At 37.3% G+C, this 27,493-nt stretch overlaps 1 protein-coding gene across 3 annotated transcripts in view; it reads left to right on the top strand.

Annotated features, from left to right (window-relative positions):
• Nucleotides 1-25,789, top strand: part of hey2 (hes-related family bHLH transcription factor with YRPW motif 2) — a 50,643-nt gene extending 24,854 nt beyond the window's left edge. The window contains exons 3-12 of one of the 3 annotated variants that reach the window (XM_079889375.1): nt 3,324-3,473; nt 5,716-5,808; nt 8,747-8,893; nt 12,925-13,022; nt 18,599-18,740; nt 22,318-22,490; nt 23,439-23,517; nt 23,617-23,700; nt 23,854-23,935; nt 24,339-25,789. In XM_079889375.1, the coding sequence (XP_079745501.1) occupies nt 18,714-18,740; nt 22,318-22,490; nt 23,439-23,517; nt 23,617-23,700; nt 23,854-23,935; nt 24,339-25,003 (1,110 nt within the window). In that variant the 5' untranslated portion in view covers nt 3,324-3,473; nt 5,716-5,808; nt 8,747-8,893; nt 12,925-13,022; nt 18,599-18,713 and the 3' untranslated portion in view covers nt 25,004-25,789. Of the gene's footprint in view, nt 1-3,323; nt 3,474-5,715; nt 5,809-8,746; nt 8,894-12,924; nt 13,023-18,598; nt 18,741-21,794; nt 21,836-22,314; nt 22,491-23,438; nt 23,518-23,616; nt 23,701-23,853; nt 23,936-24,338 lie in introns of those variants that run through there. The other 2 variants (XM_079889377.1, XM_079889376.1) reach the window with 2 other exon arrangements.
• Nucleotides 25,790-27,493: the final 1,704 nt, after the last annotated feature.

The raw sequence follows: 27,493 nt of genomic DNA, 5'->3' as shown, positions 1-27,493 counted from the left end.
ATAGTTCTTCTTAAAAAAACATTTAAGTCTCGCCTCTTTTTTCCCGTCAGTGAATGTTGACCAAACACTAAAAGTCTTACTATTACTATCTTACTACAATTCTGTGACTGATAAGGTTAGCGATTCAACAAGTACCTACCTACTTTAAGCATCAAAGTTAAATGTAAATCAAGATCTAAAAAGACATTAGGCACTTTGAATTGATAATAAATTAATTATAGCTATGTGCAATTAAACTATATTCAATTATATATTCAATTATCTGTTAAATTGTTTGTATACATAACGGTGGCTGTTTCAGAGGAACGAGAGTGGGATTCAGATGCAGCAAACATTTATTCAAACAAACATAATAAAAGAAAATCCAGACAAAACTGATAAATGCAGACACGGGCAAGGAAGGCAAAGAAAACTGAAACCAAGCGCACACATAACATACATAGAAGGACAACACCAGACAAAGAACATGATAAACTTGGGTATATACACTCAAGCAACTAATCAACAAGAAAAACTACAAAGGACTACAAAACCTGGTACAGAACAGGAAATAACTTAAGTCCACACAAGACAAGGGGAACACAAGACAGGAATCTTGACAATATACATATATATAAAATGGGTTTAATATGATAATTTCTTTACATTTAATTAAAAAATATATTTTTACATTTAAGTTATATTTGATTCATATTTATGTGTGATTCATATTCATACATATTTTGTGTGTGTTTGTGTATTAATAAATGAAGTTGCTTATTGAAATTACACAATCAAAAATCATGTTGTAAAAATCGCAAATCTCATTTAAAACGAATAAAACAATAAAACAAAACAGCTCATACAATATAGTTTTACCTTGATAATCATGATCTGAAGGTTTTTGCAACTTGCAATGACCATTATTATTATAATTATTATGAATAATAATTTATAGTAACAATAATTTAAGAATTTCAGGTTCTCTTTTGTGGCCTATTACTGCACTGTGTCACTAAAATAAACTTGAAAAGTACTTGAAACAGACTGAGCAAACTGACTTGTTCGTAATTGCTTTTTTAGTACCCCAGGGGCCTATTTAAAAAGCCAGGGGTCTAACTGACCATTGATGACCAATGAGGGATGAAGCCAAACAACCGGCAACCCTCCATTTGGAAGAGAGCCCTTAGGCTAACATGCAGCATGCAGAACTGCAGGCCTACTCATATGGTTATTTCCATATGATCATGCAGTGCTTTGCTAACACTAAACCAGTCACTTGTTTTCTGTCAGACAGACTCTGTTTCAAATGCTGAGCATTGATTTAAGGCCACACACACTCTGCCCTCTGTTGATGCTTCATGAGTCAACATGCCGGGCTCATGAGAAAGAGTGTCTCACAGACTTTATTTAGACCCTTGAAGAATGTCCGCCTCCCTCCCAGTCAATGCCACAAGTCTTTCACCACATCCAGTATTCCCAAGGTGAATGTACGGGATGCAATATGAAAACAGTTGTTACTTTGTTACTTAGTTGAAAGTTTAAAACAAAAGCTATAATATAGCCTATATGTTTCTTTCAAATTTAGGGTAATTGTTAGCCATGCTATCAAAGTAACAGTAAAATGGTGGAGGTGAGAATACTATATTCATATTAAAACAAAAATGAAATAAATAAAGTTAAAGTCAATGTGAATTGTCATAGCAACCCAATTTATTCTCAGCAATGTTATGTAAAAAAAAAAAAAAAAAAAAAAAAAAAAAAAAAAGTAAAACAGCATGTTCAACGAGAATAAATGTAGGGCAGGACTTTATTTTATTGATTAGAACATGAACACTAGCCATTTGTTAAGAATTGATAATAGCCAGCATGGCCCATGCCATGACATTGGCAGAAAAGGAACTGCTTCAGAAAAAGGTAATTATAATAATAATAATTTGAAAAAGTATTATTTCTATATTATATCACAATACAATACAAACCAATGCAATGGTTCAATTTAAAATTAGGTAATAAAGGAGCCACCTATGACTCATCAATGACATCATGCACTCATCAATTAGCTCAGGGTCACGGTCTCCACACGTGCTTCCCGCGGGTCTGTCGGCGGCAGTTGACTTTCTCACAGGCTGCATGTCATTACGGAGCTATGCGTAACACAAACAATTCCTCGCTCCCAGAGTGTTTATCTCGTGGCACAGAGCACGGTGTGCCCACACATCAAAGTCAGAGGGAACAGACGCTGCTCAGCGGCAGCAGCTGCGCTCGGATCCTGTCCACACCCTTCCTGTTTGCCGCGGTCTACCTTGGGGCTGTTATTTTCCCCACAGAGAGCCGATAACCCCCCTCTGCCTCACTCTCTTCACCGGCTTTAACAGCACCACCGACACCGGCCGCTGCAGCCTCGGACACCGCAGCAGAAGCCGCTCGGTTGGTCAGACCTCTCTGAGCTCCGGCCCTTGTTTCCTTATTTACCAAAAAGCGGGATTTTGGCTAAAGTCTTATGCGTATTTACATTGTGGCGCAGAAGCTGCAAACTTTAAAAACTGCGAGAGACAATAATGCGTTTTCACACAATTAACTTTTACAGAAATTATGCTATAAATTTTCATGTTTTAAATACGAAACTTCATAATTTTACATTTTAATTGAGCATTTTTACATACGTACATATTGTATACAGTGTGCGTGTGTACACACACACACACACACACACAGGGGTTGTATACAGTTTTGCAATCATTCTCCTAAATTTAGCTTTATTTACATATTACATATTCCTTGAAGGAATCTAAATGTCATCAGATTGCATTCCTTTGTGGTGCTTGGGTTACTTTACTGAATACCTTTTTATGAAGTAAATTGTTACTATAACGGAATACATTTTGATGTAACTATACCAAATATATATACACACACATACATGTGTATACACACACATACATACATACATATAGGCCTATATAATACAGTATATACCTATATAGGCATATATAATGATGGAGACATAATTGTTGATTATTTAAATTATTGCAATATGAAAACAGTTGTTACTTTGATACTTTGTTGAAAGTTCAAAACAAAACCTAACAGAATAGCCTAAGTATGTTTCTTTTAAATTTAGGGTAATTGTTAGCCATGCTATCAATGCCAAGATTATGGCTTGAGAATGCATGAACTAAAAATGTATTTTGTGAATGCAATATATAAGTGACTGCTAAATGTAAAAAATGTATCTATATAAAGGCCTGTGATTTTAATATAAGAAGCAAAAAACTCTTTATGTGAAGACTATCCCTAGAAGATCTGTACTCATTATCTGTCACCATCTCAAACCCCCACAGAATTTTCCAGCTCTGGGTCAAGACCCTCATAACGCTGTTTCCTCAATCAGAATGGGTCATGCAGATTTCTCTGTGAGAGAGAGGGCGATTGAGTCTCCAGCTGCCATCACACAAAAACATCTTCACAGGCGTGCGGCAGCAGCAACCGTGGTGAGCTACATCAAACAGGGCTGCTCAGAAACCCCATAGACTTTCAACTTCAGAGCCACATCTAGACTTTTCTTTTGACCCCCTCTGTCTCGTAGACCACCACACAGGGTCAGAGAGCACTGTTACACTGTCCTAGGGACTTTCCGTGCCAGTTCCTCTGTGATGTGTTGGCAAACAATATTTCAATGTTCCATTTTTTTTTTTTTTTTTTTTTAAAGCCTACACATAAGTTATTTCTTTTTAGAAATGTTTCAAATTATGTACTGTTTTCTATCTGTAAATCAGTAATTATCTGTAAATTAATAATTAATACAGTAGACCACATTTGTGCTAAATGCATATTTGTGCCTTTATAAAGTGTAAAACAAACATCAACACAATGATGTGCTTTGTATGAGAGAAAACACTACGTTCCATTCAAAAGTTTGGGGTCGGTAAGATTTTTTTATGTTAACCAGCTGCATTTATTGGATCAAAAATACAGTAAAACATTAATATTGTGGAAATATGCTGATTTGATGCCAGTGTCAAAAATGCGGTTTTCAATATTAAAAACAATTGTGCTGCTTAATATTTTTGTTTAAAAAATCATAAAACTCATAAAAAACAGTTTCGCAGACAAGGCTTATGTTTTAACTGAAAGCAATTTGCACTGACATATCTTAAAATATGTCACTGCCATTGTTTTGTGTTAAGATGCACACCAGTAATGTTTTTTCTAATGCATGTTTATAAAAGCTACTTAAATTTCCTAATTAAACTAAGGTTATGGCTTTATGTAAGCCCTATCTGTGAAACCAGGCCAAAAAAATATTATATTAAAGGGACACTTCACCCATTTGCATTAAGCTTTGCATTGTTAGAAACCCAGTCATACTATTGAATGGTCATGCAACATTTTTTCATTTTCCCCCGAGACGAGAGAAATCTGTATTTACCTCTTTATACTTCCTCCTACAATGACGCAAAAATCGTCATTTTGCGTCATTGTAGGAGGAAGTGTAAGAGGGGGGGATTTCTGTTAAGACTACAAGCACTAGATCCACCCTTTCAAACCCGCCCATAGGGGGTTGGACCTAATGCGCTAACAGACCTATCACAGATCAGTGCGAGTGCGTTTGATTTCAACGGCAGAAACCTGCAGAAAACAGGGACGAAGAAAGCTGAGTAGTAGGGGTTACCATACTCTATTTCCCGGACATGTCCGGCCGTCGAGATCGACAAAAATGTCCGGGATTCAGCTTTTGCTTTCTGCGGTCGCCATCCATTGTTTACATGCTCACCTTTTGTTTCAATCTAACTGAATTCACCCCGATTGGTGAATCTGAATGTAATGTTTACATGAATGCTAAACAAGTGATCGGTTGATTTGCGTTTTAACATTGCTAAGAAAATACCCGCACCTCCGTGAGAGATAGCCCATGAGACCGGTGCATCTCACAGGCGCGCTCATTAGTAATCACAGTAATACAGGGAGCAGGACGAGGCTAGCGCCGCGGGAGAAAGACGCGAGGCCGGTGGCGTGATCGGTTGAAAGACGCGAGGCCGGTGGCGTGATCGGTTGATGTGTGTTTTACCATTGCTAAGAAAATACCTGCTCCTCCGTGCGAGATACGAGAACAGTGCCTCACAGGTGTCGGTCGTCAGTAATCACGCCACCGGCCTCGCGCCGTTCTCCCGCGCCCCTCAGCCTCGTCCTGCTCGCCACAGTAAACATGATGAATGGCGACTGTAGAACGCAAAAGCCGAATCCCGGACATTTTGGGCAAACTCGTCACGGAGACTCACTCGTAGTCTAGCCTTGCCTTGATGTTTTTGTTTTCAACTGCGCAGCGCTGTCTTACCGGTAGGCGTGGCTTGGGAGTGGCCTTGTAGGGCAGCGAAGCAAGTGCATTCTGGGAGTTGTTGTCTTTCATCCACATAAGCCAAAAATACATTTTCTGGCTTTTCTCAGTCTAGAAAGCTCCAAATTCAAAAATAATTTCACATTTCCTCTACATAAATGACCCACTTTCAATACACATTCATGTCTCCACGGGTGAAATGACCCTTTAATCTCAGAAATGTACAGATTGCACCTTTAATTACAATTAGTAAAGGCCCCTGTGATCATAATCAACACAATAGGCAAAAATACGGTATTTTGTATGGATGATTTTTGTAGATAGTTTCTGTTATTATTTCATTCACTGTTTTAAGAATGTGTCATTTTTACATTCTCATGCAGTTTATCTTCTTGCAGATGGGATGGCAAGCCAATCAGCTAATGTATTTCTTGGGCACCAATGAGATTGACTAATGGAAGAGGAGGCATACAGACATGTAGACAACTTTGGTATGTAATGGATTTTTGTTTGCCCTTACATTTTAATCACTGAAATATTCAAGTTAATTCAGTAGATGAAATACTTTTCTAGTGTGCTACAATTTTTATTTAAGTCATAAATGCTATTTTAAACACTTTGAATCAGATGTGTCTCATACCTGCGATGTGACATCACACAAACCCTCTCATGTCTTGTTTTATAGTCTATAATTCACTCATGAAAGACCTGACCAGCACCTGTCATGCAAAACACAACAAGCTTTAATTATCACGGAAATGTCATTAAAGATTAGCAGAAGCGTCTGTTACATGTTTTACAACCTTGATATCCAGCTAGTTTAGCTACTGAGGGCTTTTTCGGTGTTCTACAGGGAAGTGCATGGATGTTTGAGTGCAACAGGATGTATCAGCTTGTCCATCGGGATGTGAGTTCTCAGAGGTCTGGAAGCACCTAGTATAATCCAAAGTAAACATTCAGGCTGAATGAGAGATAGATCCTTATGATAGAAGCAGCTCAGACAGTGAGAGCGTGTCAAGGGTTTGCTTCCCCTTCTTGTCTCAGTCATTAATCATATCAGATTCACAAAGAAGTGTCAAGGGTTGCAGGGATTCCCTAAACTTCCCTCAAACATTTCAAGGAATAGTTCACACAAACATGAAAATTGTCCTAAACCTGCAGAATATACATTTTATTTAAGGCTAATCAAAGATATTGCATGATTGGTGTACTTTTATGGCCATAGTCATTATAAACTGTTATAATATGGAAAAGATATATTCAAAGACTCTTGTCACTAAATAAAAAATAATATATGGTTTTGAATTATATAAATGACATAGTTTTGAACTATCCTTTTAATATCAAATCAAGAACATTGTGAAATATCGTTCCCATTTAAAATAGCTATTTTCTATTTGAATATTTTAAAATGTAATGTATTACTGTGAAGGCAAAGCTCAGCATTATTACTCCAGTCTTCAGTGTCACATTTCAGAATTCATTCTAATATGCTAATTTGCTGCTCAAGAAACATTTATTATCAGCAATGCTGAAAACGGTGTGCTGCTTAATATTTTTGTGTAAACAGTGATACTTTTTGTCAGGATTCTAAGATACAGTAGAAAGTTCAAAAGAACAGCATTTATTTGAATTTATTTGATCAATTTAATGCATCCTTGCTGAAAAACTGACCCTGAACTTTTGAATAGAAGTGTAATCATGTAAATGAAGCTGATATGTTCTGTTCTTATAGCCATTGATCATTCTTCAGCATGGCAATATATCCTCGGGATGGTCTTTGCCAGCTGCCTGTCATCGCCAACTACTTACCCTGACTGACCCTCTCTGGAAGCCAGCTCTCTGATCTCTGACCGAACGCCAGCCTCTGCTGCAGTAAAGCTAGAGTGGCCAGAGTAGCTTGACCTGTAATGTTAGCTGACCACTATATTACAGGAAGAAAGAAAGTGTGGCTACAAACAATGAAAGCCACAGCTGTCGCCATTCTGTACAGTAGCACTACACTTCCTTCCAAGATGGCATCGGCTTTATGAATGAGATTGATGTCTTTTGACGAAAATGATATTGGCACCTGGAGACATATTGTTCGACAGAAAAACGTAGAGTATTTTGCAGCAGTTGGATTGCTGAAATGATCCTGTTGCCTATTCAAAAACTGACCTGCCATTTACAGTCTAAACTTTATAGTCATCATGTAAATAGTTTGCTCGATTAAAGTTGATAATGTTTAGCTTCTATATTCCTTTTATGAAGTATATACTTGAAACATAAGCAAACAATCAACCCACACAATATTTACACCACAACCCAGTGGCGTGTGGCAGGCTACTGAAATGAAAGGTCTCTCAGTTTAGGGATATTTTAGTTCTCTAAATACATTTCATTGTAGTTCATTTTGATACCGTATTCAAATTTTTACAGTTTATGGATTAAATGCAAAATAATATGTTTTAATCATATAGTTGGGTCTATCAGCAAGCTTACAATACACTAGTATAATTTTAGCTTGTTTGTATGAAAATTTTGCTTAAATTATCCTCCTTGTATTCCCAATTAAAGTACATTAATTAATAGATGATAGAAATATATCTGGAGTTTGGGTGGAGAATTGCTACAGGAGTGAAGTAATCAGCCATTGATATACAATTCAAAAGTTTGGGGTCTGTAAGATTTTCATTGTTTTTGAAAGAACTCTCTTATGCTCTCAGTCATTTATTTAATTAGAAATGCAATATTTTAAAATATTATTACAATTTAAAATGACTGTTTTCTATTTTAAAATATTTTAAAATTGACTCCTGATGGCAAAGCTGCATTTTCAGCATCATTACCCCAGTCTTCAGTGTCACATGATCCTTCAGAGATCATTAATATGCTGATTTGCTGCTCAAGAAACAATTATTATTATTGTTGAAAACAGTTGTGCTGCTTAAAATTTTTGTGGAATCCATGGATTTTGTATAAGTGACCACTATGTCAGCCTTCATGTTTCGTATAGCCTTCATTCAATTTTCAGACTGCTTTGTGTATGTACAAAATATAGTCCACATGGAAGCAAACAACAAACCCACACATTATTTACACCAATACCAGCTTAGGCCCTTGAATAAGATGCTTTCTTGCGGTCAGTACCTATGCGGTAGCATTTCACAGTATGTGTGTGTCAGTAAAGCCATTTTGCACATAAACCACTGTCAATCACTGAAATACAGAAATATTTTCTGTTCCTCAAAGCAATCTCGTGCAATTGTGTTAAACAGAAAAAAAATTGGTTATGGAAGGACATAAGAGTGGGTAAATAATGACAAACTGTTTTCTTTTTAGGTGAACTATTCTTTATGCACTTTAAATTAAATTGTGGCTTACAGTTGTATGAAACGGATTATGTCTATTTCTGTACAAATAACCCATTTTATTGAACTTTTTCAGCTTTGATAGACAGTGACAAGTCTTCTGCCAATGGGAAAGACAGCGGCAGAGTATCTGTGAGCTGTCGTGGACACCTCTCCCTCTGCGTTTCTCCCGGTGTGAACGTAGCAAGATTCCTGCAGCTGATCGCGGCTCTTCTGATGACAGGTATTTTCCAGTGCTAGGACCCTCAGTCCAGGTTTTCCCCTGCAGGGTGTATGAAGAATTAGCCGACGTGTTGCTGATCTGGGGTCTGCGTATGGTCAGCTGGTGGCCCTCACTCAGCTTGATAAGATGAGCTGAGCCTGCTGTTGTCACATTCTCCCCCAGATTCAACAGTGCTGTCTCGGGTGATAACAGTAAGACCAGAAGGCCTGGGGTCAAGCATGTGCGCTACTGCTTTTCAACTGCTCGCACTGATAAGTCAGAGTGTCTGGACTTCCAATACAATGACGGGGTCCAGCCAATCAGACCTAAAATAAACCACACACAGATTTAGGCTAGTTCAAAATTAGTCTGAAATTCTTGAATCTTGAAACTGCATTATCACCTTCAGCTCCCCTTGCCTTTCATTTTAGCCCCCGAAAATCAGCGATTAGGTTAGCAGACACCTTAAAAATCTGGGATTATGTGAAAACAGTCGCTGGAGAAGGATATCTGAAATTATTTCATTCAGAATCCTACCTTACTAGTTGTGAAAATAAAGTAATTAGGCAGTTAAAAAAAATTATGTCAATCAAGCATGAATTAGCTGTGAGTTCTCACTCTTAAAGATTTTTTCTTTTTGCTATAACGGCTCATATTCAGATAAGTGGCTCAGTCCTCCTATGACTAAAACTCTAGATTCATCCATGATTACCATTGTCCAAACATTATATTAGGATACACTACCTTTCAAAAGTTTGGAGTCAGTAAGACTGCATTTTTTTTAAATAAACTAATACTTTTTTTTAGGGCTGTAAAAGGATCGCATCCAAAATAAAAGTTTGTGTTTAAATAATATGTGTGTGTACTGTGTATAATTAAATTTGTATATATAAATACACACACATGCATGTATATATTTAAGAAAAACTGTGTTATTTATATATAAAAAAATTATACTTATATATAATATAAATTATATATAAATATATACAGTATATGTATGCAAATATTTCTTAAATATATACATGCATGTGTGTGTATTTATATATACAAAATAATTATACCAAGTACAAACACATATATTATGTAAACACAAACTTTTATTTTGGATGCGATTAATCGTGATTAATCTTTTCACAGCCCTACTTTTTTTTAGAAGTAGTTTTACAGTTACAGTAAAGATGTGTAAAGTTATTGAAGTTTTATATTTCAAATAATTGTTTTTCTGGTCTCTTTATATTCTTCAAAGAATCCAGAGTAAAATATATCATGGTTTCCCCCCCAATTTTTTTTTAATTAAATATCATTCTTGTTTTTAACATTGATAATAATAATAAATGCTCTTGACCACAAAATCAGCATATGAATGATTTCTGAAGGATCATGACACAGCTGAAATGTACAGAGATGTACATCAACGAAGATGTGAAAATGGAAAACAGTTCTAAATTGTGATCATTTTTCATATATTACTGTTTTACTGTATTTTTGACCAAATAAATGCAGTCTTTGTGAGCCTAAAAGACTTTAATAAACAATAAAAACCACTGCAGTTTTCTCGTCTGCCGCTTTTAATGCTTGAGCTCTTTAAAGCAGAATGGATTCTGATTGGCTGTCAATGTTTTTATCTTTCATCAGCTGGAATGAAATCGTTCTGAAAGAGATTCCAACGTGATTGTTTCTCTGTGTCATTACCGTTATAGCTGTGGTGTGGACTCTGCTCATTTTTAATATTTAGAAAGATTTTTAGAACTGTCTTTATCATTATATTTATCGTGTGATCCTTGGTGTTAACGGGTCTTAACGCTTTTTCAGATAAACCCACCGTCTAAAGGTCACATGAAAACAAAATACTCAAAGTGCATTGAATTTCTCTTAACCATGATCAACTTCATTGCCATTTATTGCCATTTATTATACAAGTCCATCACTCTGTAGCACACCCATTGCCATTTCACAATCATGGGGAGTGGAAGGATGCTTGCTGATAAAGAACCAGAGGGTGCAGCCCAAAACAACAATATGCAGCATTGTTTATCACCAGTCAGTGACACACCATATCAGTGTTTTGGCTCTGTGGGGTCTTAGCCTGTTAGAGATTAGCAGAAAGCTCTTTCCTGGATCTCTCTAACCTTGTGCTTCCTCACTGCCTGTGATACCCAAACGTCTTAAAACTCAGGGAACGATTGGTGAATGGCTTCGGTTCACGGTGTTATTATATCTTGGTGTTTTCCAGAGCACAAGATAAACTGTGCACAAGCTCATGTTTTGAAAAACAAAATTCGCCTTCACAGATAATTGTTAAATGTTAACCCCTATCTTTCAAGAGGGTTACATATCAACTTTGTTTAAATATTTAAATAATATATATTATAAATAATAAAATACTAACAAGTGATGATTAGCACAGGTGTCCTAAGAGGACACCCCTCCTTTCTTCTGTTTGTTTTTAGTATTGAAGAGAAGATAATCTTGTTGGCCTTCACTGACTGGTGCCACGTGTGAAAGCATAATCTCTTTCTCTGACTGTGGTTGTATCCTGCCATATAGAGTAGTGATTTCACAGTGGTCAGGTCACTTAATGTGTAGCTGATGACTTCCTCTTTCTTGTCTGTTAATTACTTTAACACATTTGCCTGTCTGCTCCGACTGGGGTTGTCCAGGGCAGCTGCTTCCCTGCAAGCAGAGCGAGCCAGAAGCCACCGATATGGGAGCAGAGCCAGACTGCTAATGCAATTGGATTAAACGGTTAAGATTTTCAGTGTCAAACAGAAACATCAATGCTTTTGTTAAGTGTCGTCTTCTCTTTACTCTTTCCCCACCATTGACGGCAATTTCTATCATTTGCGAGACAACACTTTCCCGCCATTGAATTTTCCGGCTTTCCGTGTTTTCACTGTTATACGGTAGGGGGCACTATTAGGCATCTTCTGAAAAAGTACTGAATCTCCTGATCAAAACACATGCGAGGAAGAAGCAGAAACAAGCGATATCATATGCATTTGTAAGATATTAACATTAAACATTGTATAAATCAAAATGTTACCGAATGAAATGTCGACCCAGGAAGTAGTATAGAACTGTGCAACCTTAGGGGGTGTTGATGTACTCGATCTACTCCATCTATGTTTTGATCATCGTCTGAATCCGATTTGGATGTAGTTTTTGACAAAACCGCGATTTTCAAAAAAAAAAAAAAAAAAATCTTAATTTGCTCAATGTTGCTTTTTTATTAAACTTACCCACATTCAAGTTTTGAGAAAAAAAGAATGCACTAAGCTAGAATAAAACTCAATAAAATAATAGAATAAACACTTTTTTGTTTGTTTAAAAGCAGAGGCTTTTAAACAAACTGTTCTGTTCTTTCTTTTGATATATTGCATGTTCCAATATTCATACAACAAAATATTCAGGGGGTCATGAAAGTTTTGTGAAAATTATTAAAAACGCTGGTGGTGGCTGGCAACTTTTTTTTTCTTTTTTGTTCTTTTTTTTTTACCTGGCGGGGAATGAGTTAAATGAAAATGTTGAAAAATATAGCTAATGACTGCAATTATGTTGTATTAATGTATGAATAATATTATATTACTGTATATACTGTATGTATATGTATGACTATTTGAATCTTGGTTGTGCGGCATTCAGAATTTAATTGAGAATACTTTTTAAATTAGTAGTTTTTTATTGATTTGGTAATTGAATTTGTAATTGTATTTGAATTGAGGTAGCAAACCGGATATGGAATTGTTAAAATTAAATTTAGATTAGATGAATGGATGGATAGATCATATTTAAAAATATATATATATTTTATATGTTTAACCTTTGTGAACCTGGATGGAAGAACACCCCGATTGCCAAGATTCAGTGCTTTTGTAGAATTTCTTTGAATTGCAAATCACAAAATTAAAAGGGAACCAATTCTAAATTGAAATCTCAATCCTGATTTAAATAAATGAAGCTTTTGACAAAAGACATGACATACAAACATTTATCCATAATGGATGAGTTTGCTGAACTGAACTAAACTGAAAATTGTTGTATTTCTGTAGGTTGAACTCTAAATGAAGCCGTCTTAGCGCTGCCTTAATACAATGATCAACATGCACTTCTGTGGCATGTTTGAGTGTTCGGATCAAATGCTCAGAAGGTAAGGAAATTAAAAATGCCTCAATGTTCATTTATTTTAATATTTAGCTCTAGAACTTTGTCTGAAGAGCTGACCTGTGGGTTCCAGGTTTTGGCCGTGGAAACAAAGCTATTGTGCAAATAACGAAGGTGCCACAGTGAATTAAAGGGATGCAAAACAATATGGTTAACAATGTTTGAACAATGAGAGCTGAATGGGAAACCTATGGCTTCCTCAAGCTCATGTATCCTGACAGGAAGCTCAGGTCATATGACAGGAAGTAGTGAAGGGGCACCTGTCTGTGTGTGTTCTCACTCCATATATGCAATTTTTGTATTATAAACCCATACCAGTACACACTATAGCAGAGTTTAAAATGTCTTTTAAAGACTGATAAACTTGTTTACATGAGTATTTACTCCCTTGATAGCCATGCAAAATCACCACAATGATGCTGACATAATTCTGACAGACACTTTGTGTTGAGCCAAATGGCACTTGCAGTGCAGATTAGTTTGTTTCTGAGCGTAGCATGCGGGTTGATGAGTGCCGAAGCAAAATGCCAGACACAGTTCGATGGAAAGCCGTGACAGAAATACTGCCCTGAATCTGAGAATGGCAGGAAGGGCCCTATTATTCTGACCCATTCTCTTCAACGTTGGCCCATACGACGCCTGGAGCCTGTCTGCCATGAACTCGCTTCCCAGGATTTCCGACTCACGGCCGGCGCTCCAACTAAAAGCCAAATATTTCACTCCAGAGACGCAAAAGGCTTCCTGATATAGGATGCACTTGCTTGTCTCTCTGTGACCTTAAACACTAATAAAGCGCCTATAATATGACTTTGGAGTCAGAAGTCCACAATCCTAGGATATCGTCAGTTTGTGGCTGTTCGCTCTTCCACTGACAGGAAAAATAAACAGATGCCCATTTGTCTCGGACAGATTGGATAACAATGAGAAAGAAGTAGATTATTTACTCAGGGGTTAATTGTTTCAGTTTGGCGCTGAAATGGAACCTTCTTGTGTTTAAATCCAGAAGTCACCAAAGAAAACAATCAGGTTAGTCATAATCTTAAAATCTTTGTTGTCTGATCAGCAAGATCAGTCCGATACCAGTTATTTTTGATCAGCAAACATTTTTCATTCATGCAAACTTCATTCACTAATCACAAGAGCATCCCTTGAGGAACACGAAAGGATGGAGCTAGATTATGATCTCAGTAACTTCCTAGTTGCTTTTACTTCTGTTGGTCCAGGCGTTGTTGAAACTTCTTAAAAACCAGTTCGAGTCAGCCTTTTACAAAGGTTTTCAGCAGTTCTCAGCTGTTCAGACCAGATGAAGACCAGTTAGGCCTGGCTTGAGGACCAGAAAACCACCTTAGACTGGTTTAAACTGTTTTTTAAGCCAGGTTCCCCAGTTAGGGTATCATAACATTAGCATAAAAGTGAATCCTGTGGCCAGTTGCATAAACAGCCATTATGTTAAGACTATGTCTTAAGAACTAGTGTGACCAAGGGGAATGACCAATTTATGTTTTAAGTAAGTTATTTACTGTCTTAAAAAAATGTATGACTAACATGTAAGACTAGTCTTAGCAGTTTATGCAGCTAGCCACTGGTTCTCAGATGTATTTACTGAAGAGCAATAAATGGCCATGTTTTCCCAACCATTTTACTTGCACTATACTTTAATTTAACAGGACAAATGTTTGTTTGCCCTGAATCTAAAACAGGTCAGTGTACTCTCAAGGAAGAGTCGGGGCTGAGGAAGCTGCTGCCCGGGCAACAGTGTCCGTTGCAATGAAGCAGTTAACTTGGTTTTAAAAAGGCAGTTTGCGAGTGACTAAGGGCAGCCTTGTGTTCAGAGAAGGGCTTGAGATTGTGGCTGTTGCTGTTGTTTTCATTGTGTGCTTGGGACTCGGGGAGGGTAAGAACAATAATGCATGTAATGCTGATTTTGGAACGGGTCCACCCAGCTTTTCCCAGGCTGGCCAGCCTTGGGAACCACTGATAGCATGGCACATCAGGGCTGGGCCCCTTTCGCCGGGCCCAGGGGCAGGGCCGCCCGCCCGCCTTCTCCACGCAAGCATGTTTGGGATGAAAGGAATCCTTCCTCCTGCCTGGGAATAGAAGAAACACACGCAAACGCTTGCACTAAGTTGCGTCCCAAGTTTGGACCTGCTTGGCCACATGCTGAGACGTCTCAGAGGTGACAATGACAAGCTTTAGCTCCACGCTGCCCGCTGGCAGACTTGGTGGAGGCCATATTCCGGTTTTTGTTTTGTAGTCCTGCCCCGGACTGATATCACTAGCACTTGTTTTCTATAAGCCAAGGATGAAATGCTAAAAAACTAAACAGAATAGGAGTGAAAACCTCTTTTCACAACATCTAATATAAAGATATATGTAATATGTGCATGTTTTCTGTTCGCTTTGTGTGTATATATGTGTGTGCCCAGCCAAAAAAAACACAAAAGATATTTTAAAGAATGTTGGTAACCTAGTTTATTTTTCTACTATGGAAGTCAATGGCTACCATCAACATCAATCTGGTTACCAACATTCTTTAACTCTTTCTCCGCCAGCGTGTAAACATTTTATTGCAAGCCACCGCGAGAGTTTTTGGTAATTTTCACAAAATTTTCATGGCCGCCAGAATATTTTGTTGTATGTATACAACCTTTTTATTCTAACCTCATGTATTATTTTTTTATCAACACCTAAATGTGGGTAAGTTTCATTAAAAAAGCTTTTGTTTCGTGTTTCCATTGGGCGTATTTTCAATTCGCAATTTCAGTTTGCGCAATTTGAAGGGTAATGGAAACACGGCTACTAGGGGTGTAACGGTACACAAAAATCACGGTTCGGTACGTACCTCGGTTTTAAAGTCACGGTTCGGTTTATTTTCGGTACAGTAAGGGAAAGAAATGCAAACATTAAACTGCAGGTTGTTTATTACTATAAACTTTTTTTAACAATTTGTTGACACTTTTTTTAAACACTTTTTAATAAAATATAATAAAATAGATATAAAATAAAATAAAAGAATAAGAAATAAAATACTGCTGCAAAGTTCTCCACTAAATAAAATACTCTCAGTCTCAAACCAATATCACATAATAAAATATAATGAAAAATATAAATAAATAACTATGATTACAGTGCAGCATTACCAATCCCAGCTTGTAGGCCTGCTCATATTTAAAAATTAAGGCTGGGAATCGATAAAAAAAAAAGAACTAATTAATTGCACAATTTGCTGTAATTAATTGCAATTCCTCCAAGCTTGTAATCATCAATAATTAAACTTATAATCACCTAATTAAATGAAACACGGGGGAAAAAAGGAACAGAAAATAGCCCTATATTAAAATAATATTAAGCATAAATATATCAATGTATTATTATTTTTCAATAATCAATCAACATAATCAATTTAAGATTTTTTTTTCCACTTTTTTAATAATTATCAAAATAAAATATAGTCCAAAGCTATAGTAGCCTACAAAGCTATTATTACCAGAGCATGTGATCAGAGCAGGTCATTTTACCATTGTTGCCAGCATAACTATACCAGCTCAGCAAACAGAAGTGTACTACTGAGAAATTTCACCTTATTTGAGCGGACTTTGCTTTTCCAGTGCGTGATCGGTACATGATTGGAGTGTTTGGGCCGTTAACGACAGAGCAGAACGCGCAGCGCAAACACGGACTCGAACATTGAGCAGAGAGCGCAGCGGGCCGACACACACACACACACGGAACGGAGAGTGCGGCGGCGCACACGGAGCGGAAAAGCTTTTTTTTCGCCCTGCAGTCTATTTCATTGGTTTAGGTTACAGTGACGACGGATAAAACTTTAGAATCAGCTGCAGGGCGGGATTTGCGCTGAACGCGGAGACTTCCGCCACTTAATATGTTCGTGTGGAAACACGAAAATGTACCTATGTTCCGCACACAAAATATTGCATTCAGTCATTCGGTACACACGTGCACCGAACCGAAAGCCCTGTACCGAAACGGTTCGGTACGAATACACGTACCGTTACACCCCTAACGGCTACTGATAACACGGAAAGCCGTAAAAACTCGTCAATGGCAGTGAAGCATTTTCTCATAAATTAAGAGATAACTCGTCAATGGCAGGGAAAGAGTTAAAATATCTTATTTTGTGTTCAACAGATACAGATTTGGAACAAATTGAGGGTGAATAAGTGATGACAAATTTTTCATTTTTGGGTGATCTATCGCTTTAAGAGTCTATGATTGGATCATTATTGCAGTTATTATTATGTTTCTAGCATATTATATGTTGCCATATTCCAGGATGACAATGCCAAGATTCATCAGGCTCAAACTGTGAAAGAATGTTTGGGAGGAGCATGAATAATCATTTTCACACATGAATTGGCACCTCTGAATCCAGACCTTAAACTCATTGAAAATGTTTGGGATGTGCTGGAGGAGACTTAACAGAGTGCTGGACTCTTGCATTGTCATTACAATATATTGAACAAAAATGTATGCACTTCTTGATGGAAATAAATGATGTGATGTTATTTCCACCAAGAGGTGCATCAATTCTTCATGCTCCCTCCCAACCATTCTTTCACAATTCGAGCCTGATGAATCTTGACATTGTCATCCTGGAATATGAGCATGATGTGTCTTCCTACATGGTTGTTTAAGAAATGAAAAGCTACACACTCCATTAATTAGGGTTAGAAGAACTGTTGCCAAACATATAACATGCTAGACACATAATAATCACTGCAATAATGATCCAATCATAGACTCTTAAGCATTTGCCTATTTAAATCCAGTATATATAAAAATCATTGTAGTCATTTTTACTTATTTTGTATTTGTCTTTAGGATGACCCTGTAATATTCTGTCCTGGGTCTACAGATGACAAATATCCCTAATGCTAAAGGCCCATTCACTCCAAGAATGATAACTATTATTACCCACACCTACGCAAAATAATGTTCTTTGTATTATAAGCACGTGCTGCAGTTTTGCCGTCTGCCGCTTTAAATGCTCCAGCTCTGAAAACAGGATGGATTCTGATTGGCTGCCAAATGTGCCAATATTATTATCATTCATCATCTGGAGAAAAAAAATGTTCTGAAAGTAATTCCAACAATATAGTTTCTCTGTGCCGTTATCGTTATAGTTGTGGTGTGGACTTCCCTATTCTCACAGAATTAGAATAATTATTAAAACTTAACAGTTATCGTAATTGTCCTTTGAGTGAACTGGTCCGTTTACAGAAATGCTAATAACGTGCACTGTCCCTTTTAAATAAATGGATAAAAACATAGATATAAGGAGACCGGGTCTGATTCAGCAGACCTTTTGTAGATGTGTAGAACAATAACAATATGCAAATGCAATAAATAGAGTGAAACAAACCTTTAGGGCTTGGTGTATATCTGCTCTCCTGTCAATATTTTCATTATACTGTCTTTATTTATCCTAAAAAGAACTTTGAACATTCTTGAGTGGGCATATCCATCAACAGGGGAAAACGAGGGAAAGTCCGGGTCTGTGAAGCCGGACAGACTGCTTTAATTAGCCCTTATATACTTTAGGTCACACCTGGGAGAGCTGCAGGCTGCCCTGGGCTATGAGAGGCTGTTGACAGCTTGATTGGAGCTATCTGTGCTGAGGACTGGGTCTGGTGCAGGGTGTTAAAGGCAGTGGGTGATGCAGAAACCCTTCAGCAGTACTGAGGTTTGTGTCTTTATAATATTCATTATATTAGGAGATCATACATTTTTTGGACAGCTAAATCAAACTTATCTCAATTCAATTCTCATACAAAATCTACAAACTTTTTTTATTGCATTAGATAGCAAAATATCAAACCACTACATGGGTTCATCACATTACCCAGTTTGAAAATGTCCAGTCCATCATTTTGAACAGTACTGTATTGCTATTGTTTTTACCATTAAAAATCTCCTATTTGGTTTGTAAAATGTTTGTCGAGTGTGTGTTTCTGTCATTCTTTAAATGCCACTTGGTTTGATATTTTATTGTGAAATGCACATTTATATAAAGACATTTATATATGTTTAAATATAATACTTTTTGGATTAAAATAATTCATTTATATTAAAATTACTATTATTAATGATTACATTTTATTTATAAACATTTTATTGTATTTAAAATATTTAATTTATAATTTTACCACACAAAATTATTTTTAGTTATGATGGTTGTTTTTAGAAATTCTTGGGTGGTAAACGTCATTTTATTGTGAAATGCAGGCCTCATCCTGCTCGCCACATATACTTTTAAAGTTAAAAAAAATAATTTGTCCATAATGTTACATTGTAGACATTTACATAAAATTGAATATTAAAGGGGTGGTATAATGCCCTTTTCACAAGATGTAAAATAAATCTGTGTATGTGAAGTTTTACCTCAAAATACCCCACAGATATTTTTATATAGCATGCTAAATTTGTCACTTTTTGAGGGCGATCAAAAACGCACCGTTTTTGTGTCTGTCCCTTTAAATGCAAATGAGCTGCTGCTCCCGGCATGGGGGGCGGAGCTTCAGCAGCTTGTGTCCTTTTACCTCACACACACACATGCACTGAAAATTTCAAAAACTTTTAGCCTTTTATGTTCAAACCGAAGTCAGAATGATGGAGAGACTCAAGAAGAAGTGACAACATGTAGAAGCAACAGGACATTTCTGAATGGTTAGTTGATGAAGTTATGTAGCTTTTGTGTAGTTATCTTCTAGTCATTGATTAGCATATTCTGTCTTGATAATCTATAAATCGTGCTCCGGGGGCGGGGTTTATGTCAATTTTAGGGTTCATGATGTCACTAACCCGGGAGGAATGTTGTGTAGTCATTACCAGCCGTTTGTTGTAGTCCTTAAAAAGTGATTTCTTTAAAAGCAAATATCTCCCTTTGCTTTGAACTTTGAGTGTCGTAACTTTGCAGATGTTGTTTATGCTCAAACAGCAACATTACACACACTAACTAAAGTTAGAAAAGTGAAATCATATTCAACCACCCCTTTAAGTTCATAGATATAATTAACAACAAAATATAGTTTGACACTATATAACTTAATGTGTGAAAGGCCACAATGCCAGCTTGATATTTCTAAGGTTTTATATCATGTTAGTTAAATTGGACTTGCAACAAACAAACAATGTGAAGAATAGGGTTACGGGCTGCGTCCGCAGTGGTGTGGGTGACGCTTGGCTCACGGTAACCTCCCAGTGGCAGCGGCCCTGCCGGCCCTCCTTGTGTTCCTGGCCGTCTCTCACATGGTGATTGGGTTTCAGCGCAGGGCTCGAGCTGTGGGAACGAGTCATCACACTGGCGGGCTGCCTGGGAGACTGTGCTACGCTCCACCAGGGGGAAGGCACATGACAAAGGGGGGGTTTTGTGAGCCCAAACAATGTGCTGTCTTCACCGTTTAACCCAGGAAATTCACTACAGCTGGAGCCTCCAACTAGATGGGGAGCCCATGTGTGAAAGTGTGTCTGTGTGTATGCATATATTTAGGAGTGTGTTCTGTTTGTCAACATACTGTTTTGCGCTATATGAAATACATGAGACGGGCTCCCGATAACAACTTGAAATATACTTGTATAATCTCAATATAATTAAGGTTTATTGAAACATTTGAGTATGTCCATATGTACATACTGCAATAGTGCATAACACTGTAAAAAAAAAAAAAAACACAATATTTTACAATTAATGCTTCCTTAAATATACATTTTTAAAGGTAGGGTAAGCAATTCTTCGGAGCGGCTAGCAATAGCAAGATAGCAAGTTAGCTTTGAAAGCATAAGATCCCACCCTCCCTTCAGAGTGTCTACAAAGCCACGGCTCCTTCAAAACACAAATAGCTTGCAAAGCATCACGAGACGTTACCTCATGTCTCAAAGCACATAACTTTACATTATGTCTGCATAAGCAGGGTGCACGAAGGTATGAAAATACATACGAAAATACATTTGGACCGAATGCAATGATTGGATGAAAATCTTTTTGGTCCTATGCCTTCCACAGATGATATATAGGCTACATTTAAATATATTTAGACCACTTAACTTAGTGATTGCTATCAAGATGGGAATAGACTTTCAACCAGCATGAAGGTCCTTGCACACTTGAGTCTGAAATTCGCATCCGAAATTTTTGCATGTTAAAAAATAAATACGACCTCACGTTATGTCAATCACGCTTACACACTTGCCTCCGAAACTTTCGTCCGTCATAAAAAAATTCGCATCTGTAGCAAGCATTTTGACTGGTGTTTTGACAATTCAGAGCCACCGAATGACGAATACGAAAAAAACGCATTCGAAATTTTTTGGGGGTAATTTGTGCAAGGACCTTACCAAAAAATGTTTCTGGAACAAATCGCCTACCCTGCCTTTAACGGTAAAATATAGGCCTAAGTAATATAATTCTTTTTTTCCTTTTTTTTTAGATTTAAGGTAATTTTTGCTTCTAAAAAAATGTAAAAATATAGCCTATGTTGTCTTTAAAATATTTAGTATATACTTTATTTGCGTTTATACTTGTTTTATATAATATATATGATAAGGCAATATACACTTGACCAATTTTAACTTTTTGTTGATTGTTATTAAAACGACTAGAACTTTTGTAGGTAGAAGAATATGGTTTTGTTTACTTTTATTTTACATATAATATATACGTTTAAATCTTTCAGTAACCTAAAAGTAAAAATACAAGTTTGTCCGATTGTGTAAGCTACACATTTGCACGTGAGGTAACGTTAACCATAGCAACGGAGCTTGATCGCTGTCTGTGTGATGGTAAGTCGAAAAAACATTCTGTCGTTATTTTCATATTAATATAGATTTAAAATAAATTTTTCTTCTATTTAAAACGTCTTCAGGATATTTGAAGGTTAGCTAACTGTGCAAAGGGAAGCTAAAACAATTTAGGATGCGCGAGACGAACCTGAACAAACTTACTGACAGGAATTCCTTCCTTAATAATTCGCGCGCTGAAGTATACATTTTGGCAAGTCACTCTGCATCCTGAAATTAGCCTTGCCAGAAACCCTTTACCTAGATTTCCTGCCTATCTGCACACTGTGTCCAAGCTCAGCCAGGCTGTGAAACACCGTCGCCTTTCTTGTGTAAAGTGTTTCTCACGCTTCTGGGGCCCTCGGGTGCAGAACGCGAGTGCTGAAGCTGGGCAGAGTCAATTATCAGGGGAATGAAGTTTGAGACCTCCATTCGGTGGCTCGGGGCGTGTTTTCTTTTTTTTTCGGTGGGTGTTCCCAAAGCAGGACGTGGGCGTGAATGCGAGACTGAGGCTCCAGCGGTTCGTGGGAAAGGCGCTCAGAGTGTTTGGTGACTGTACCTGTGCGCACTGCATCATGAAGCGGCCTTGTGAGGACAGCACGTCCGACAGCGACATGGATGAAACTATTGATGTGGGAAGTGAGAATAACTACTCGGGGTAAGCATGCATGCATGGGATGCTTGTTTGTTGTTCTGTAGCTGAGGATTCACTTTTAGGTGTTATCTTAAGATCTTAACCTTTGGACATTTTTACAATATAAATATATATAGGCCTGTAATATAATTAAATGTATTATTTAAAAACATTCTAGTTAATTTATAAGTTGATAATTATAATTAATATTTTTTTTAATTTTTTTAAATATAATTGTAATATTTTTTTATTATTTTAATCTTAGACATTATAGATAAACTCAGTTTGTATGACACACACAAAAAGCTTTGGTAATACTTAATAAAATTAACAAACATTAGTATGTAATGCTCAACAGGAAAATAGTTCCTGTTTAATGTAATGTAATATTGTTCATATATGGTGAATATACATAAACTACTATAGTTAACTAAATAAAGTTTGTAACTAAGTTGTATATTGTCATGTTACCTAAAAATGTGGAACGAACTGTTTTAATTTGAGTCAAAATGTTATTTAATATGACTAAATCAAACATTAGACTACATTAGATTGCACCAACAATAATTTGATGGGTTTGATCAAGTGGAAATGGATCCTAAATGTACCAATTGTATGTAACCATTTTTTTAAAGTATTGTTTACATGTTACTAAACATTATTGTAAAGTTTTATAGATATTTCTATCTATTTGAATGTAGGCTATAGATATTAATGGACTTTTATATTAAGTATTTATGTTTGGTAATGACTTACATCTGCAAGTTTTACTGAAGTGTTATCAGTTATCATTTTCAAACATTATAGTTAACCTAAAAATGTTTCATATGGTTCATATTTAAATTAACTGGTATTGTTAGTCGAAAATCAAAAATATAATTTAATAGGACTTGATCAAAAAAGTACTTTTAATGGTAACTATGAACACTTTTTACATTGCACTGATAAGTTTTCATTCCTTTCCCCCCAAAGTCAAAGCAACGGTTCATTTATAAGATGTGGCTCACCTACCACAACATCCCAAGTCATGGCTAGAAAGAAGCGGAGAGGGGTAATTCATAACTTTTTAGATAATTTTCATATTTGTTAAAAAAATTTAAATACTTTATTTAGAATACTGATACATTGTCGATTGTTTTATATATTGCAGATCATTGAGAAAAGACGGAGGGACCGAATAAATAATAGTTTATCAGAGTTACGTCGTCTGGTGCCAACAGCATTTGAGAAACAGGTGAGTTCACATCCCTGTGTGCTTTATTATGCTTTATGAAAGTATTATTTCTAATAATAATTATAATAAATCAAAAGTAAGTGGAAGAGGATGTTGCCACATTATTTCATCAAAGCTATCATATTAAAAACATATCCTATTTCTTCTCCCAAGGGATCTGCCAAGTTAGAGAAAGCGGAAATATTGCAGATGACAGTGGATCATTTGAAGATGCTCCAGGCCACAGGAGGAAAAGGTAGACTGCTTGTTATTGGCTCCTGTATTGCACTCCACCTAACGCCGTAGTGAAACTTGAGCACAGAGTTCCCTTTTGACCAGATTAAAGTGGAAATCAATGTTAATGGTAGGATTGAACTCGTGGGAAAGTGCCGGCAGGACAAAAGAAGCACTTGACCCTGGGATTGTGTTTGCTTTCATAAATCCATGGGAGGGGAGTGGGGCCACATTCACAGGCTGCACTGTTGGGGGTTTGTTAGGGCTTTCCAATGAGTGTTAAAACCGAAGCAGAGGGGTGACAAAACAAACATACAAACAGGTCAGGTCACAATCCTAGTCTGCTTAGGTTTAGCCTCTCCAACACAGTGGGGTTGCATTTGATTCATCATGATTAAAGCCTCACTTCTCTCTGTCCCTTTCAGGATATTTTGATGCTCATTCTCTGGCCATGGACTTCATGAGCATTGGCTTTCGGGAGTGTCTGACTGAAGTGGCGAGGTATTTGAGCTCCGTGGAAGGTCTGGACTCCAGCGACCCGCTCCGCGTCCGCTTGGTTTCTCACCTCAGCAGCTGCGCCTCGCAGAGGGAAGCGGCCGCCATGACCACATCCATAGCCCATCACCAGCAGGCCCTCCACCCGCATCACTGGGCTGCCGCTTTGCATCCCATCCCCACTGCGTTTCTGCACCAGACCGGACTTCCATCCTCAGAGAGTTCCTCTAGTAGGCTATCTGAGGTTCCTCAGAGGGGTGCAGCCCTGCTGACCTCCTCCTACACCCACAGTGACTCCGCACTCAGAGCGCCCTCTACAGGCAGCGTCGCTCCTTGCGTGCCGCCGCTCTCCACCTCGCTGCTTTCAATATCGGCGACCGTTCACGCAGCGGCCGCCGCAGCTGCAGCGCAAACCTTCCCTCTGTCGTTTAGCGGATTCCCGCTCTTCAGCCCCAGCGTAACGGCATCTTCGGTGGCTTCTTCCACCGTGAGCTCTTCCGTTTCCACATCCACCACATCCCAACAGAGCAGCGGGAACAGCGGAAGCAGCAGCAAACCATATCGACCGTGGGGGACTGAAGTGGGAGCGTTTTAAGTGTTGGATTTGCTCTTGTTGCATCTGGACGTCTTCCACACTTTGTACATAAAGGAAAGAAAACAGCTATTGTGCCTGCTTTGGTCAGCACCATGGGCTTTTTTTCTCTACACTTCCTGTGCACATATGCAACATCAAATCTGGGAGGGAAAGAAAGACAGACTTTTACACATCACACTGCGTGGACACCCGTAAGGATGAAGAGTGATTGTCATTTTTAAAGAAAAATACTTTTTTAACTTTGGGTAAAGGACTGCGCTATGGGATAGTGCCTGCATAAACACTGCTAAAATGCTGCAATTGATATGTATGCTTTGATATTTCTCCATAGAAAAGCATATTGTCAGATTTTCACAAACACACACATAGTAGATTTCGAGTTTAAATAAAAAAAAACAGCTTGTTCAAAGACAAACCAAAGGTTTTGCAGATAATCACTAAAGTGAGGTGTGAATCAGTTTTGTAATCTATGATTTAACAATCCAGTTTGTAAATCTGTATATGTGTAAGATTGTAACTAGAGTTTATATTGAAATTAGATGAGTTAATTGGTATGATGCACTTCAATCACTACTGGTTTTTTTTTGGGGGGGGAGGGCGGGGGGAGACGGGATCTTCTCCACTTTACACAATAGGCCTACTGAAATTTTTTAAAAATAACATTCACTAATACTCATATGTGAGATTTTCTACTACTGTAACTTTGTGACCTTTTTAATAACCCTACCACGCTCTGTAAGATGTAACCTTTTTCAATGCAAAAAAGAAAAAAAACTGATGTCCCTGAAGAAACTGAGTGTTTTCTTTCATTCTGGCACATATTGCCATAAAACCATCATTCCATTTGCCTTCACCACAACAGATCGTGGAATGTTATGAGAGAAAGTAATTGTTTTCCCATAGCATAATTTGAGTTCTTGAAATTGTATGGTCGAAAAAAATATTTGCGTTCTTTTATGTGTTTTTCTAATAATGCAAAAGAAGCCACTAAAAGTCAAACAAACAACTGCAATTATAAGTGCTACTTCAACAGTTATAAATCTGTCGACAAACTTTAAAGTAAGCTGCAAACACATTTATTGAATAAAACGCGTACATCAACAGTCAAAGTCGTTACAGTCACCAGCAATTTTTTCAAATATGTTCCCTTTTATTTATGAAATGTCTCAATGCCATTGTATGCTGACGCTGCAACAATGTCTTAAAAACAAAAGCAGTTCTCATTTGCTGTTTACTGTTATTTGAAGGCACGGTCCCTCAAGGTCCCCCTTGGTCCCTCAGGGACAGCTCAAGTCAAAACTTATGTAGCTGTTCTGGCGGGCGTGAACGAACCGCCGGCCGGACTGCAGTAGTGTGCACCACATGAAAGCACAACAACACCAGTCACTCCTCCCCAAGATGGGTCTTTATGCCGGCCTAATCCAGTCCCATTATGCCAGGGTCTGTTAGACAGATTTACATTAGTAAATCACTGTCACACCATTAAAGTCCTTAAGAGAAAAAGTATCAGCATTTCCAAGTGAATGGGGATTAAGGAAAACAGCGCCTGCTACCCACCGGCAATCATGGGAAAAGTGCGAGGCCATAAATCCGCCGGTTATCTGCTTTAGAGCGGCTGGTTCTCACGCCGGGCCCCTGCCTTTGAAGTGGCCGTCATATATCAAGGCCGCACATGATCTCCCCAAAACATCACACAGGCAAAGAGTCAGTGGTGTGAACGTGGTCAGTAAGCCTGTCAGCTTCATTACTTTCCACACATGAAAATGGTTTAGCTACTACAAGATGTGCTTCATAAACCAGACCACAAGATAAAAGCAGCATATAGATATTCACAACTCAGACAGGTCATATTCTTGGCTCAAGGGCACAGTGAGTTTGTACACAGTCATTTAGACTTTTTAACCTCTACTGTTTGGGATTATCTGGAGTATTTCATAATGTGTGTATGTATGGTATATATATATATATATACATATATATATATATATATATAATATATATATATATATATATATATATATATATATATATATATATATATATATACACACACACACACAGTATATATATATATATATATATATATATATATATATATATATATATATATATATATATATATATATATATACACAGTGTATATATATAGAGATATAGATATAGATGTGTGTGTGTTACCTATATGAATTACCTATATTATAATGACTAGGTCCTAACCCTGAACCTACCCCTAACCTAAACTTAACCCATGGCCATGGATACCTTACATTAACCAGTACTTTCTTAGGTAAGTGCACGTACTGTAAAATATTACTTAACAAATTATTTGACATACCTCGGAATACCATGTAAATACTACATACGTAACGTAAATACATAAAATATTGCCTCATTTAGTCCTATCGAATATATCATAGTGCCATAATTATTATCATAAAACTAAATGAAGTGTCATTAGTAGTGACACTACATTAATGATGACACTACAAG

The sequence above is a fragment of the Squalius cephalus genome (assembly GCF_949319135.1).
Source record: "Squalius cephalus genome assembly, chromosome: 12".
NCBI classification, from domain to species: Eukaryota; Metazoa; Chordata; class Actinopteri; order Cypriniformes; family Leuciscidae; genus Squalius; species Squalius cephalus.
The sequence above is the reverse complement of the archived record's forward strand: the minus strand, read 5'-3'. Positions and strand labels throughout refer to the sequence as shown.